The sequence below is a fragment of the Littorina saxatilis genome, linkage group LG8, assembly GCF_037325665.1.
Source record: "Littorina saxatilis isolate snail1 linkage group LG8, US_GU_Lsax_2.0, whole genome shotgun sequence".
Lineage (NCBI taxonomy): Eukaryota > Metazoa > Mollusca > Gastropoda > Littorinimorpha > Littorinidae > Littorina > Littorina saxatilis.
This window is the reverse complement of record NC_090252.1, coordinates 42,506,156-42,522,676: the sequence shown is the minus strand read 5'-3', so window position 1 is coordinate 42,522,676 and position 16,521 is coordinate 42,506,156. Positions and strand designations below refer to the sequence as shown.

Here is a 16,521-nt window from a genome sequence, read left to right as displayed (position 1 = left end):
TCTGACATTTGCAAGTCATTAATCAATACATGTCTTCTCTTTCAATGTTATCAAAACGCCACACATTGGCATAAGATTCACAAAGAAAAGTATGGAAAATGTTATTCAAGCTTTAATTAACGGAACATTTAAACACAACCGTGAGCGGTGTCATCTACTCAACCCTTAAACCGCACTCCGTAACTCTGTGCGAGATCTAATATTTGACTTTCAGCAAAGGCATTGTGAAATCTTACAGGTGGGGGGGGGGAGATGGGGGGAGGGGGGAAGCTTAAACAGAAATCAAAATAAATCAGAACTCTACCCTAGCTATATGACAGCCGTTTCAGTTTTGAATAACTGAGCTATCCAACGCTTATCCCAAGGTATTTCTGGTGTGTGCACAGTGACATAATTACAACATCCAAATGAACTGTGTAGCTCTTGGGGCGATTAGAGACTTTTTTTGGACGATTATATCCCTTGAAAGAAAACAAATCTGCACATGCAAATGGGTCCTATATTCGCATGTCTGGTGGAAAACAGCATTACCCGTCCAGGTTTCAGCTAGCCAAGCCTTATTTCCATAGGTCTATATTAAAAACGGTCATACACGTAAAAGCCGTGGGAGTTTCAGCCCATAGACGAACAAACAACAAAATAGGTCTACACCATTCGCTCTGTGATTCATAATAATATATTGTTAAATGTTGGCAAGTAGCCTTTCAAGTCCAGTGTACTCACATGTGTAGCTTCAGGTTACTTTGCTATCACATACTTGTTTTGCTCATCCCGGAAATATAAGGTAAGGAAATAATTATATTCGAATGTTTGTAAAGACTGACTGTAGGTTTCAATGCATCGTATGCAGATACACCGCTACTCCATTCGATGTCGTGCATCATGCCACCGTTTGTTTGACAGTTAAGTAGAGAAAACCATCCTGTTATTCGTGTTGGAAATGATGACTCCAGTTTCGTTCCTATACTGTTTTCTAGCTGTTTATTTTACGCTGGGAGGCAAACCTGTCGATTCTGTCTGTAAGTATACGTACGGTTGTACGACTGATACCAGGAAACATTTCGTAAAATAATCAGTGTGTATATAGTGTGTTAAAAGATGTGTGAGTAAGCTCAGTTCTGTCAATCATCTCTCTACAGCTAATGTCAGCAACTTTCCTGCAATTGAATATTCAAGGCATTAAGGTGTTTTGCTGTTTGCAATGTTTAGAGTTAATTAGCAACAGTCTGGTTACGAAACGACTATAAAAGTATTCATGTTTTCTTCTAGACATGTGAACATGACAGTGTACTCGTTACATATCCGATTAAAGAAGAAACGCGTATACTATTGTTAGTATTCAATACACGTCATTATATACATACAACTGTAAAAACAATTCTGTCAAAAGGGTAAAGCAGTGTTGCTATTTTTAGAAAAGGTATTTATACAAAATCAAGAATGTAAGGCCTATAGGATGAAGTGGTGCAATATGTACAGCATATCCTACCTCTGATATATTCGACAACAAATCCCTGAAATAAGTGCACTTGTAGCTAAACTAGATGATTTTCCCAACATGTGTCAACAACTACCGAGCCTGACACAGATTTCAACACCCTAACTCTTGACAAAAACCTACCAAACTCAACCCGTTTGAGCCTCTTACAAGTATGAGACCTGAATTGCGTTGCGAGACATATTACAATTGCAAGCCTAACTAATCTCTAAAACACACACACACACACACACACACACACACACACACACACACACACACACACACACACGACCAGAGCAGAATTCACGCTAAAGCAGTAATAATTATTACACCCCCGGTATAGGGGTGTGTATAGGTTTCACTCGATGTTTTTGTTTGTTTGTGTGTTTGTTTGTGTGTTTGTTTGTGTGTTTGTTTGTGTTCGCAAGTAGATCTCAAGAATGAACGGACCGATCGTCACCAAACTTGGTGAACAGGTTCTATACATTCCTGAGACGGTCCTTACAAAAATTGGGACCAGTCAAACACACGGTTAGGGAGTTATTGGTGGATTTTGGTTTTTTGGGGGGATCAACTACGGCATAACTCTTCCTTATCTTCTCCATGTTTTCAGCGTTTACCTCCCTTCCTTCGTATGGTGCACTGTAGCATGAGGGGGGGCATCTTCGGATATTCCCGGCGTTCTGTTACTATTTTTAGAAGGTCACCGCAGTGTCCAGAACGTAAATTGGACCCGTAAATTATCCTCACTGTAAAAGTGCAAAGGTCGAATCAATTTATAGCCACGCGAAAAATACACTCTCATCTATCTCTATATATTTATACAATAGATATAGATATATATATATACGGCTTCTCTGTGTGTGTGTGTTTGAGTGTGTCTGTAGAAAACACCTGTGTATTGCACAGTTCTGTTTGTGATGTGCTACCTAGGTGGCAGTGAGAATGGTAAGGACGGGGGTGTTTTTCCTACATCGGAGGAATTTCTTGTTTCAGTCGATTTGTCCGACTAATAGATTTAATCTGAACACACGGGATCAGTCTTTACAACGCGAAATACGTCCTGGTCCTGTCAAAATCTGTCGATCTAAACAGCCCTGACTGGTGTGAGCAAAACAAAGGAATAGTGAACGTAATTTGAAAACACACATTATGTTTAGTGTGCAGTATATAGATCTGATAAACAAAGGGAAGTAAGCGATGTGTGTAATAGAGTAAGTGAGAGTTATTCGTAACCGTTCTCCTGGCACATGAGAGAAAAACAAGCATTGACATGAACGAGCGACTTTCATCCTCAAAAAAGGATGATCGCCGCAAGCTCATACGTTCCTCATTCTCCAAGGCACTCTTACTAACACTAACGTACACATTCATACACACGAACCAGCTGTTATTTTTCTGACCGGACATAATTATTGTCCTTAGATTAAGACTAATTTGTACAGAACTAACACTATAACACACACATTGTTACAGGGTTGCTTGAAAGTATATGTGAGAATCAAACAAATGAGGTGGAGCGCTGTTTATAGATATGATAAACACATGGAAGTGAGCGCTCTAAATGCATACGTCATGTGTAAAAGATTAAGTGAGAGTTGTTCGTTACCATGCAGGCTCCTGGCACCTGAGAGAATAACAAGCATTGTCATAAACAAGCGACTGTCCTCGGCTGCCTGGTGGGTTAAGGGTGGAGATTGTCCCGATCTTCCAGGTCAACTAATGTGCAGACCTGCTAGTGCCTTATCCCCCTTCGTGTGTACACGCAAGCACAAGACCAAGTGTGCACGGAAAAGATCCTGTCACGATCCATGTCAGAGTTCGGTGCCATGGGTTATAGAAACACGAAAATACCAAGCATGCTTCCCCCGAAATCGGCGTATGCTGCCTGAATGGCGGGGTAAACACGGTCATACACGTAACAATCCACTCGTGCAAAATCATGAGTTTGTTTGTTTGTTTGTTTGTTTGCTTAACGCCCAGTCAACCACGAAGGGTGATATCAGGGCGGTGCTGCTTTGACATTTAACGTGCGCCACACACAAGACAGAAGTCGCAGCACAGGCTTCATGTCTCACCCAGTCACATTATTCTGACACCGGACCAACCAGTAAAATCATGAGCGAAAGTGGAAGTTTTAGCCCATGAACAAAGAAGAAGAAGAAGAAGAAGAAGAAGAAGAAGAAGAAGAAGAAGAAGAAGAAGAAACAAGCAAGCTACTAGCTGTCATGATGATCGCCGCAAGCTCATATGTTCCTCATACTCCAAGGCACTCTAACTAACACTTACCTACACAGTCTGACACAAGAACCAGCTTTATATAATACATAATATTTTGCAGTATATAATAACTCGAACCAACCCATCAATATAGATTTGAACACATATAATAATGAAAAATCTGCTGAAGTCCATTTTCAGTCTGTAATTGCATTTTTTATTTTAGCAAACTCGTCCATTTTAAGTGTCCTTTGTTTAGGTGTCCGCTTTGATATAATCAACAAGCCGCCAAAAAAGTAACTTAGAAATGTGAAAATGACTGTTGTACTTGTCCAGGTGTCAGTTTCGAGATAACCAGCAAGTCTGTCAGTGACAATGGAGAAAAAAGGACTGTTCACCTGACATTCGCTGTCAACAACACGTGTACTGGTGAAAACACGTCGGTTCGTCGTGTAACGCTGTTGGAACAAACATCACGGCAGTATGAACCACCTATCTGTCACATCAAATTCAAACATGGAGTGTGCACCTTCTCACCAGTTTGCTCGTGCAACCAGCATTCCAACACGTTCTCCGTTACAAAACGGCTTGAAAGCACGGATAATGCGAGGTGGTTACTTGACGGACAATTGGAAAATGATGTCACATTTAATAAAACCGTCGACATACAACCAATTGTCACAACCCCGAAACGTAAGTATTTGTGCATGACAGCATTACAAATATACAGAAAGGTATTTAGACAGACAGGCATACATACATGCACACGCGCACGCACGCACGCACGCACACACACACACACACACACACATACACACACACACACACACACACACACCCACACACACGCACACACACACACACACACACAAACACACACACACACACACATAATACTGTTTGATTAGATATGTTAGTTGAAATGTTAACATAAATAGAACAAGTGTTGCTTACCTGCAACTACCTAATTTGTGCACATTGACTTGACATGTCTCCTGTAAACTATGAGTTTCCGATCACACACACTGCCAGGCTTTTACAGACAGTAAAAACACCCGTATAAGTCAAGCGAGGTAGGTGTGTGAGTTGAATGGTGCCTGTAGGAAGCCTCTCTTTTCACTTGATGGCGGGGAAGTAGGCTACAGAAAACCATGCACATTTCCCCTTTTTTAGACTGCTGAGTTTTCCGAACATGTAGGCCTAATAATGTTTGTTTCTGTGCTTACTTAGAATGACTATTGCGCTAAAAAAAAACCTTACTGCTGCGACAGGACTAAACCATCACGTCACATAAGCTGCATCTTACCATGCATTGCCCAAGCAGACGACGTTTCTGCAAATTGCTAGTTTCTTTACAGTCACAATCTCATCTTGCTTCATGTTAATAATTATTGCATTGTAATTAAATTAAGATGGGTTAAGCATGTAACAGAGTATGCGATTGGTCAGATTACCTGTGTTCAATTCTGACACCGGAACTCTGCTCCTTGAACAACTGATGGCAAGGCGCATTAATACACGCTCAACTGGTCTCTGTTAGCCGCGAGGGTCGTTTTCATGTGGTAAAGACAGAAAGGCCGAAAATGCCGAGACAATAATTAATGTGAAGAGATGACTGGTTCATATTAAGAGCCCGGGCGTATGACGGCTTACTAGTGCCAAAACCTAGGGTTACCATTTTCACGTGAACATTAGTAAGTAACAGTGTTAATTACTAATTTTCATTTTTGCCTCGTTTTCGGTCACAGTAGTCGGACTTTAAGAGTCCACACTGAGAGGCTACAACGTCCGGCAAACATCACTCTCACACTATTTCTGAAATATATTTTAATAGAAGGCATTATCGAGCAAGTTATCCGACGGGAAGATGCATGTCACAGTTTTCTGCAATAGCGCTTTCCTTAACGTTGTTTTGAGTATCTTAGAAAAGAATAATCGACCCCGAAAACTTTCGAATCGAAGCTGTTCGTAGCAGACGGACTTTTCATCGGCTGTGGTCTCACACTTTCACAGATATCTTTCAATATAATTCCTTATTCGACAAGTTGTCGGGAAGACAGCCGTACCTCATATTTGTTTCCACTACCACACTCATACATTTGCTTTGTAGTGTATTAGTGAAGGACAATCGATCCGAAAATGTTCGAACCGAGAGAGGAAAAATGGCGGCCGGCCGGACATGTGCTAAAGGTCCGACCACTAGCAGACGGATCTCTTCGGTCGAGACTCACACACTTTCACAAATATCTGTCGATAGAATTCGTTATTCAACAAGTTGTCGGACAGACAGTTGTATGTCACGGTTATCTACACATGCGCTCAGCTCTTATTGTTAATTTGCATCGGATTAAAGAACTATGGACCAGAAAAGTTTCGAATCGAAGGATGTTTCGCTCTGGCCGGTGTAACAGTCGCGCATGCGCATTGAGCCCCCACAGTCACAAGGCACATGAAAATTAGTAATTAACGCGTGAAAATTACTAATTTTTAGTTTTGGCGCTAGTAAGCCATCAGGAAGTGAGCCAAAACTAAAAATTAGACATTAACACTTGAGTTATTAACAAGTGAAAATTAGTAATTAACACGTGAAAATTAGTAATTTCCACGTCATAATTGTAATTTTCTCGTTAAAACTAGTAACTTTCACGGGTTAATTACTATTTTTTTGTTTTGGCGCTAGTAAGCCGTCATACGGGCGCCTATATGAACAAGTGAAGAGTACTTCACGAATCACTGTAAAAAGCCTCCTGGAGACGGGCGCAGTGGCCTAGTGGATAAGACATCGGTCTTCTAATCGGAAGGTCGCCAGTTCAAATCCCGGCCGCGGCCGCCTGGTGGATTAAGTGTGGAGATTTGTTCGATCTCCCAGGTCAACGTATGTGCAGACCTTCTAGTGCCTCATCCCCCTTTGTGTGTACATGCAAGCACAAGACTAAATGCGCATGGAAAAGATCATGTTATCCATGTCAGAGTTCGGTTGGTTATACAAACACGAACATACCCAACATGCGTCAACCGAAAGCGCCGTATGGCTGCCTGAATGGCGGGGTAACACGGTCATACACGTAAACATTCACACGAGTGTACGTTAGAGTACGAGGTGGTTTCAGCCTATGAACGCAGAAGAAGAAGTATTTTTTTCAGACCCGTTGAGTTGCCTTCGATCACGTACCACATGCAGCTGGACCCCTGTATCATACGCCTCTCTCTGCACAGTAATTATTTATTGTTAAATCTCAGAGTGTTTGTTACGCAAGACTTTCCCAACACTGAGGAATTGTTAGACTTGCATGTGAACATGCACTGACCATCAATGACCACATAGTACTGCGTCCTTCCATAATCTCATTCATGATATGTATACATTCACGACCTTGCTTATGTACAAGCACGTTTGTCACTTTTGTTTAGGTGCATTACAACAGACTTCACTGGGCGTCTCAAGTGAAAGAACTGGTAAGATCGTTCTGCCAAGAGAACAGAAGCGAGCACGTTGGCTGCTTTTCAGTCATATTGGCTGGGAAACAAAGCTGTTCCTTGAACCTTGATCCTCCATTACAGTTGCTAACGATGCATTCTTTATGAACAACATGTTATAGCCAAAGTGTTACTGACGTTTATATTTGACCAATGCCTGTGTTTCTTAAAAACTGCTGTTTAAAATCATATGAATTGTAGGTTCACTCAAGTAATGTCCCAACACCAACAACCCTCACATACATTTCCTAGTTTTGTTTCTTGGTTTGTGTGGTGGTTCAACTTGTACTTGGCTTTTGCTAAAGACTTATTGAATGGCAATCAATATAAAATGCTAAATCTCTGATTAATACTCGTATGAATCCTAATCGTATTATGCTAACATGTTCATTGAGGTTGTGATGTTTGAATTGTACTATAATTATGTTCAAAACTCAAATCTGTTTGCTGTGTCTTTAACGTTTTATTGACACTTGTTCACACGTACAATCAAAGACGATGGTGATGTTTTTATGCCGATTATTTGAAAGTGTTTCTAAAACCATCGGAGAGTCGTTATAATAAGTGCAATGACAATTACAAACATCGTTTTCTTTCCTTAGTCCCCATGTTCTTCTATTTTCTATACTATATGTGTTTTCTTGTTATTCACTTGTTTTCTTTTTCTTTTTGTTTGTTTCGTTTTTTATGTACAACAAAATCAGATGTGTCCAAGGTCACCCCTGCCAAAACGACACTTGTTGGTAAATGTCACACTCGATCTCACTCACTCAATCCACAACTGACAAACTGACCATTCCGGGTTGAACTTTCATGTTTCTAACTATTTATGTATTATTATTATTATTATTATTATGAACAGTTGTGCGCCTAATCTAAATATAGCCCTAGGCGCTTACAAAATATACAATACATAGTGAACATTATACGAAACACAAATCGACAAGGACCAAGACACTTATGTATCATTCTATTGTGCTAACAAGCAGCGCCAGAACAACAAGACAAATTATAGAGACGAAAAACAAATAAGCAAACACATGTAGCAAATAAAATTATATACATTTTGTTAACCTCGGTCATCATTAATCTACCCACCATTTTCAAGAAAGGCAAAACACTCACACGTGCTTTCAAGTCTCATCATGGAAGTTGGATCCATGGACAAGACAAGATCCGACAATGTTTCCAACAACAACAACAACAATAACCCCAACAATTAAAAACATGTTTTGGAACTGAAATACGAGTTCGTGGTCGGTGATGTTTGATCCCATGGCTATGTTGTAAATAAATACTACTAAGAAGCACATTTTGTTTTGTAACTTATGTGTACTTTTTATTTCAAACCACATTGAAACTATGCATATCTTTTGTTTTCCTTTCAGAAGATTCAACGCATACCACAGAAGTTTTAATCTACAATGTCAACGATGACTCAGTGCTGCAAGAGCTTCCGCTAACTGTTGTGCTCCTGGGTTCGATGGGATTTGTCACAATACTGGCTGCTCTGTGCGTTGTGTACAAAGTCTGTGGTAGAAGACGACGAACAGCGAACATGGGTATTTTGATGCGATTACAACCAGTTAAAACAGATATTTAAACATTGTAGAAAGTATGTTAACATATTTTTTAACAGGTTTGATTCGCAAGCCTTGATGCTTTTGTTGTTCGCTGAATGTCAAGAAGATGTTCGTTGTCCGGGGGCCCTCCAGATTATACAAAAAGATGTAAAGGTTAAACTTGTCTAACCCGTGTTATGGTTGGCAGTAAGCTAACTTCGGCACATCAATTAATGTCAATTACTTGTTAATCCTAGTTCTGAGAGCAATAAATACTCCCAAGAACGTCATCTACGTTACTGTTCGGGCGTCCGTTTTATTAATAAAAAATTATTTTAAAAACATAAGCAAGCTCTTTCTAATCACAAGCACTATCATTTTAACTGACCCAACCATCAGTGCTGTTGCTGCAGTCATTGTTGTGCATGATGAAGTGTACGGGAGTCTTCGCCATTGCTAAAAGTAACTGCCCGGGGAAATGGGAGCAAAAGCAGTAACTTCTTTTTGATGGACCTTTCATACACGAACACCGCTAAAACAACCTTCAATTTCTGTTTAGTTTAGATACAGGGCGTTGTTTATTGCTGCGGTCAATCTGCGTCTAGCAGGGAAGCAACTAAAAGAAGAAAAAAATAGTCTTAAGGTTTCATTAACCATCATCTACGTTACCGACTTTTTCCAGCAAATGAGAAAGAATAAATGCTCCAAATTGTGATATCGTTTTCTCCCACCGGAGAATACTACCAAAAAAACATTAGCAGGGCCGTCAGGTGGCTCCTGGCTCTGTCGTGAGGTGAAATGCAAGCGCCAGTATTATGTTACCGTCATCTCAATAAACATGCCAAAACTGGGCCAATTCTGTTATTTTAATGGCAATGCCAGATGCCAAAATTGGCCCTATTCTGGCATCTTGCAGCTAACGTTTTGTCGAAGTGTTCTCTTTCAGTAACATATTTAACAAATGCATCTATTATAGTCCCTCGTTTGGGGTAATGACATTTAGCAATTTTTGTTTTGCAAAATTAATGTAACCAGTACAGTTTCTACGCAGACCCTGTGATACTTTAATTTTTGCAGCCAGCAATGGCGCAGGTTTTGCATGTCCCACGTGTTATCATTAGCATCGCCAGTACTGCTTTTTGTCACTAATATATATATAAGTCTCTCAAATTTCTACAAGAGGAATGTCAACAGGAATTGTAATGTTGATCTAAACTGCGAAACTTGAACAGCTCTTGTGCGTTTCTCTCAAGAACTGAGGCTCTGGCGCGCAGCAGCAGGCATATCCTGTTTAGCAGTCAGACACTTGCACTAATCGTAGTCATGGTGTGTATAGACACATACTTAATGTCAATATTCACCAGATACAATTCGTTTGATTAAAAGTATGGTGTCTATGCCTATGGTGATGTTCTTACACACATACACACACACACATTCACACAAACAAACACACATACACACACACAAACACACACACACCTACACACACACACACACACACACATACACTAACACTAACACTAACACACTAACACACACTAACACACACACTAACGCACACACACACACACACACACGGCACACACACACATACACACACACACACACACACACACACACACACACACACACAGGCACACGCTCGCAAAGAGTACGATTGCTTATAATCTATGATATAGTGCCAGGGAGTCGGCGCAATTGAGTAGCAGACGAACCTTTGCCCCCCTGTTCAAATGTCAAATACTGTATGAAGTTCGGTTTTCTGAGGCAAGACATTGTATGGAACCGTTTCATTTTGTTGACATTCAAGGTTGTGTGCATTTGAATTGAAATATAGTTGATAACTGACCGAAAGATTGCAGTCTTTTTGTCGAAGTTGCCGATCAGTCGAAATCAGGAAGGGACACATGTTCCAGCTCTAGTCTCTACGCAAAGTATGTCACTGTATGAGAGTCACTTGCCTTAGCGCCGATGGATCAGTTATACAAGTTAGATTTTGATTAAAAAAAACCCAGCTGAACTCATGGTTTTTATATTGGATGTCGGTTGTTCAAGCCTCTCGTTGTTAGTTTAGATACAGTATGTTTGAGTTGTCTGCCCCAGAGATGTATATTTTGTACATTTAACCATTCAGAACTTTTCAGTCGCAAAAAGTAGTACCCATAAACTAAAGTGTACCTTCTCAACCCTTGAGCTATCGAGGATTCAGGCCTGTAACTGGGAGGTTACTTTGGTTGCTGGGTGATTACCGGAAAATAAACACCCCTTCGAGATTACAGAAGAAACGAAGCAGAGGGGGAGAATAGCATTGCTTTATTCCCCCCTCTGCTTCTTTACAAATGTAAGCTGCAATGGCTAGTTATTTTTCGGTAACTACCCAGCAACCAAACAATAACTAGCCAGCAACAGCACGAATCCTAGATAGCTCACGGGTTCAGTAGCTACACTTTGTCGGCACTACTTTTCCAACTGAAAAGTTCCGAACGCTCTAATGTACGAAATATACATCTCTGGAGCTAACAACACAAACGTACCTCATTTAAACAAACAACTACATGTTTCAACAAACGAAATCCAATATAAAATCCAAGAGTTTGGTTGTTATTTGAATCAAAATTTACCGTGTATAAACCGATCTGCGCAAGCAGTTCTCAAGTCAAGTAACTCTCGCACATTGTTTGGAGACTAGAATAGTTCCCCTTCCTGATTTCTTCAAACTGGGGTACTTCGACAAAAAAACAGCAATGTGTCCGCCAATTATTAACTATATTTAATTTCATAAACAGAACACACACAAGCAAAGAGTGTGGCAAACATACAGGCAGGCAAGCCTAAAACCTATCGACACTATTGACATTAATGTCGTACTTCCTTTCCTAGGCGGAACAAGGAGACTGCCCCCACCTCCCCCCGCCCCTCACAACGTGAGACGAGCAGCAGGTAACGCCGTGATGTTCCATGCAGCACAGGATGACAGGGACTCCTTTGTCAGCGTGCAGGTTCACGATTATGCCGAGATCCCTGATGACACTGATCTAAGTATGCACGCAGACATTTAAATCCAATTATTTCTCAAGTGATTTGCAAACGACAATATGATTGAAAAGGCCAATTTTGTTGATGATTCGTTTAATGATAACTTGGGCATGATCATGCTAGACACACGGATCCATGAAGTCTCTAATATCCAAGCACAACCACAACAAGGAACCGTTTACATCTCATCAGCAATGATCTGTTTAGATACTTTTGTGATATCCTCCCCACATACCAGCCCTATACATTCCTTTTCCGTCTTGCTTCATTCTGTGGCTGAGGGGTGATTGAAAACGGTCGTACACATCATTATTCCATTTTAATAAAAGAGACGCACCAACTGTACTTAGTGGCCTCGAGAGTGTTAAGTGCACGTATATACGCTCAACAAAAACAATCCCGTACATAACCCAACACAATCGGATCAACACTGACGAACCTGTTTTTGAATTGAATGCAATTATTCTGCTGCAGGCAACTCAAGCAGGACCCTAACATCACTTGACTCATACCCACAATCCCCGGTGTCAGACAGCAGCATGTCAGATGACTACCTGCATCACATCGCATGTCCTTCTTCTGACAGCTCCCTGCCTGAAGACTACATGCATCCCGTCGAATCCCATGTTGAAGCACTATCCGCCACTGTAACCAAGAGACCTGCTTCAGACTCGTCGTCTTCTTCAGAGGCTGTGATGTATTCAGGGACCACCATTTTCTGTGGAACACCAACTGCTTGCAAACACAAGCCTGGCCACCCGTGCTAGAGTTAAATTTCTGAACACGCAATGATTTTCTGTTGACGTGTCAAGCAGTATTTGTTTTCAGATAAACGCTTCTCAGAACGTAAATGTAGGCACTGTGTCATCGGTAACTGTGGGATTGAATGTGAAATGAATGCATGCGGGAAGTGTATACGTGGACGATTTCGGGGGAAGCATGCTGGGTATTGTTGGTTTCTATAACCAACAGAACTCTGACATGGATTACAGGATCTTTTTCGTGCGCACTTGGTCTTGTGCTTGCGCGTCACACACGAAGGGTAATAAGGCACACTAGCAGGTCTACACAAAAGTTCACCTGGGGGATCGGAAAAATCTCCACCCTTAACCCACCAGCAGCCGCGGCCGGGATTTGAACTAACGACCTTCCGATTAGGAGGCTTATCCATTACGCCACTGCACTCGTCAGTTCTTGCAATTGATATCCCCAGCCTGTTTTACTTTGGGGGGGGGGGGGGGGGAATACATGTCTTTGAAGGCTTTTTTGTGGAAGTTAAGGCGGCACTGTCAAACCCTTTTTTTATAGCAAATTAATTGACATTTTAATCAAGTACTCTTCGACGAAGCCCGGACTAAGGCATGGCATTTCCGCTTGGAAGCTTAAACATTAATACCGGCACGGTTGGCCTAGTGGTAAGGCGTCCGCCCCGTGATCGGGAGGTCGTGGGTTCGAACCCCGGCCGGGTCATACCTAAGACTTTAAAATTGGCAATCCAGTGGCTGCTCCGCCTGGCGTCTGGCATTATGGGGTTAGTGCTAGGACTGGTTGGTCCGGTGTCAGAATAATGTGACTGGGTGAGACATGAAGCCTGTGCTGCGACTTCTGTCTTGTGTGTGGCGCACGTTATATGTCAAAGCAGCACCGCCCTGATATGGCCCTTCGTGGTCGGCTGGGCGTTAAGCAAACAAACAAACACATTAAACATTAATTAATAAGAATGGTCATTAAAAAATTTTGAAAATTTTCAAAATCAATATAAAAAAATATAATCTTGAATCGTTTGCTAATTCAAAAAACATATAGATGTTATGATTGGAATAGAAAGAAGCTCATGTAAAATATGCGTGCTTGTTGCTTTCACGTCATTTCAGTTAAAATACTATCATTATCTTAGGTTAAGGTTGCTTTTCGTCTTTTAATTACATTTTTGCTTTTTATACTTTGAACGCCACAAGAAAATTAAAAAAATGCCTCACAGTTTTTAGTTATTATATGACATGAATTTTAGTGCAGTCTGCTGATCTCTTTCTCTCTCTCTCTCTCTCTCTCTCTCTCTCTCTCTCTCTCTCTCTCTCTCTCTCTCTCTCTCTCTCTCTCTCTCTCTCTCTCTCTCTGTCTCTCTGTCTCTTTCTTTCTCTTTCTCTCTCTCTCTCTTTCTCTCTCTCTCTCTCTCTCTCTCTCTATATATATATATATATATATATCTTTATCTCTCTCTCTATCTCTCCCTCTCTCTCTTTCTCTCTCTCTCTCTCTCTCGTTCTCTCTCTCTCTCTCTCTCTCTTTCTTTCTCTCTTTCTCTCTCTCTCTCTCTCGCTCTCTTTCTCTCTCTCTCTCTCTATCTCCCTCTTTCTCTCTCTCTCTCTCTCTTTATGTTTGTACTCTTTTCTGCTTGAGTGTGGTTGTATTTGTTAGTGTCCGTGAAGAGCAAGAAGAAAAATGTTCAAGTGTCAGCAGCTAAAATTAAACGGACTCTCACAGGAGAATAAGTAGAGATTACAAGCCGAGTCTCAGTGAATATTCAGAATAATGGCCGAAGTAATGCGGATCATGAAAAAAAAGCGAGCTTGAACAATGACACAGAACGATCACTTATTTTTCGGCCTGTTTCTCCATCACAATTATCACAATCACAGTCATGTTCCTCAGTTGTTTTATACTGGTAACTTTGTGCCAGCATGTAGGTAACGTCCACAAGCCCACGCAACAACAAGGAAAGTGAAACTAAGCCGTATGATTCACATATTTGTTTTTGGTAATGTAATGTCACTGTTAGTGTGTATTTGGCAGGGAAGAAAATCGCCCTACGTAAGTAGTGTTTGAACCAAGGCTTTACTATCTAGGCCAGTTCTTTGAAGATTTCAAAACTAATCGTCCAAAATCACTTGCCAGAAGGTAAGATAACGTCTGCAACATACGTGGCGATGTGTCACTCGGATCACAAAACAGTACTGTACTTTATAGTCAGTGGGTACAATAGTCAAAGGGAACTGACTTGGCGGTTCCTCGGAAGCTCGAGAGAAAGGTTCATGCATCCACTCCATGCATGCAGCAGCAACCAAATGTACATGTCTTAAGAATGATGACAGAATCTACGGAGTTTAATGCAGTATAATTAAGAAAGCAAAGTTGGCAAAATGAGGATACACAGGTGGCAGTAGGCATGGCTTTTAAAATCCTACTCCCCTTAGCTTAAGAAGCCCTATCCGTAATTGGACCGGAGGTAATTTTCGTATTTTACGAATTACACATTCTGTTACATCCTTTCGCTGCATCTTTTTATTGCGAAGATTTCTGGTCTTTTGTTTTGACTCAGGCCCCGCGTGCATACGGCCGCTGAAGGAATTATACCCCTTAACCAAATGTTAGCTGCAGAGTAGGTTTGTGTCGCGAATGTAATATGGGCAATTAAAGGCACAGTAAGCCTCCCGTAAACCATCACAGATACTGTCATACTACACACAGTACAAACACCCTTCCATTTGAACGCTCACCGAATGGGAACATCTTAGGTGCCCTACGTAAAGAGCGAGCAATTTTCAAAGAATTAATTTTGCGGATTGTCTGATGACAAAATCGGACATTGTGAAAAAAGGAAACTGGATCACACGGGTTCACGATGGCTCAGGGGTAAGATAAACCACGCAAAAATAAATTCTTTGAAAATTGCTTGCTCTTTACGGAGGGCACCTAGGATCGGATGTTCTCAAGCGGTGAATGTTTAAATGAAAGGGTGTTTGTACTGTGTGTAAAAGCCTGACAGTATCTGTGATGGTTTACGGGAGGCGTACTGTGCCTTTAATGACTTGCATATTTAGCATAGTAAAGTATGGGTAACCTTCAGTTGATCAACAGCATCTGACAGTTTGGCACACTATTAAAGCAAAGGCAACTCTTACAAGCCTTGTTGATCACTTGAAATAGGGCTTACCTCCCTTGAATACAAAATCATGCACATTGCTGCTGCTAATGTGATCAAACAATGTTGCTCAGAAGTGTGTGTATGTATGTGTGTGCGTGTATGTGTGTGTGTGTGTGTGTGTGTGTGTGTGTGTGTGTGTGTGTGCGTGCGTGCGTGCATGTGTGCGTACGTGTGTGGGAGTGTGTGTGTGTGTGGGAGTGCGTGTTTGTGCGTGCGTACGTGCGTGTGTGTGTCTGTGTGTTAGTGCGTGTGTTTTTGTGTGTGTGTGTGTGTGTGTGTGTGTGTGTTTGCATGCGTGCTTGCGTGCGTGCGTGTGCGTGCGTACATGTGTAAGTATGTGTGAGTGTGTAAGTGAATGGGTGTGTGCGGGCGTGTATATGTGTGTTGGTGTGTGAGTGTGTGTGTGTCAGTGTGTGTGTGTGTGTGTGTGTGTGTGTGTGTGTGTGTGTATGTGCGTGTATGTGTGCATGCGTGCGTGCTTGCATGCGTGTGTGTCTATGCGTGTTTATATGTGTATGTGTGTATGTGTGTGTGTGTGAGCACGCTGGCTTTTCACGTTAAAAAGCACGTGTCCGATCCATCACCAACACGTCCACTGAGGAGTATGGTCAGTATGGTCTGATGATTATCAGTGACCCGGTCTATATGCCCAGTGGGTGACCAAATTCAATTGGATGTGCTGAACTATGTACCACGAGGAAGTGTTTCGAATCGAACTATAAACTTAAAGTCACCTCAGTGTTCATGCATTCTCACACCAAACTGTCCGTTCCTCCTCTTCCCGCCTCCCCCATGCTCATCAACAGAACAGATGAACT

The 16,521-nt window shown here is 41.5% G+C and overlaps 1 protein-coding gene and 1 long non-coding RNA gene across 2 annotated transcripts; both read left to right on the top strand.

Annotated features, from left to right (window-relative positions):
* The first annotated feature begins 259 nt into the window (after positions 1–259).
* Positions 260–7,237, top strand: LOC138973583 (uncharacterized). The gene is made up of 3 exons (XR_011458074.1): positions 260–1,019; positions 4,037–4,393; positions 7,112–7,237. It is a non-coding gene; the product is annotated as an uncharacterized lncRNA (long non-coding RNA).
* A 1,192-nt stretch (positions 7,238–8,429) lies between these two features.
* LOC138974668 (uncharacterized) lies at positions 8,430–12,545 on the top strand. Its single transcript, XM_070347388.1, has 3 exons — positions 8,430–8,739; positions 11,623–11,781; positions 12,253–12,545. Exons 1-3 carry the CDS (start codon positions 8,661–8,663, stop codon positions 12,543–12,545), a joined length of 531 nt encoding a protein of 176 aa, XP_070203489.1. The 5' UTR covers positions 8,430–8,660.
* Positions 12,546–16,521: the final 3,976 nt, after the last annotated feature.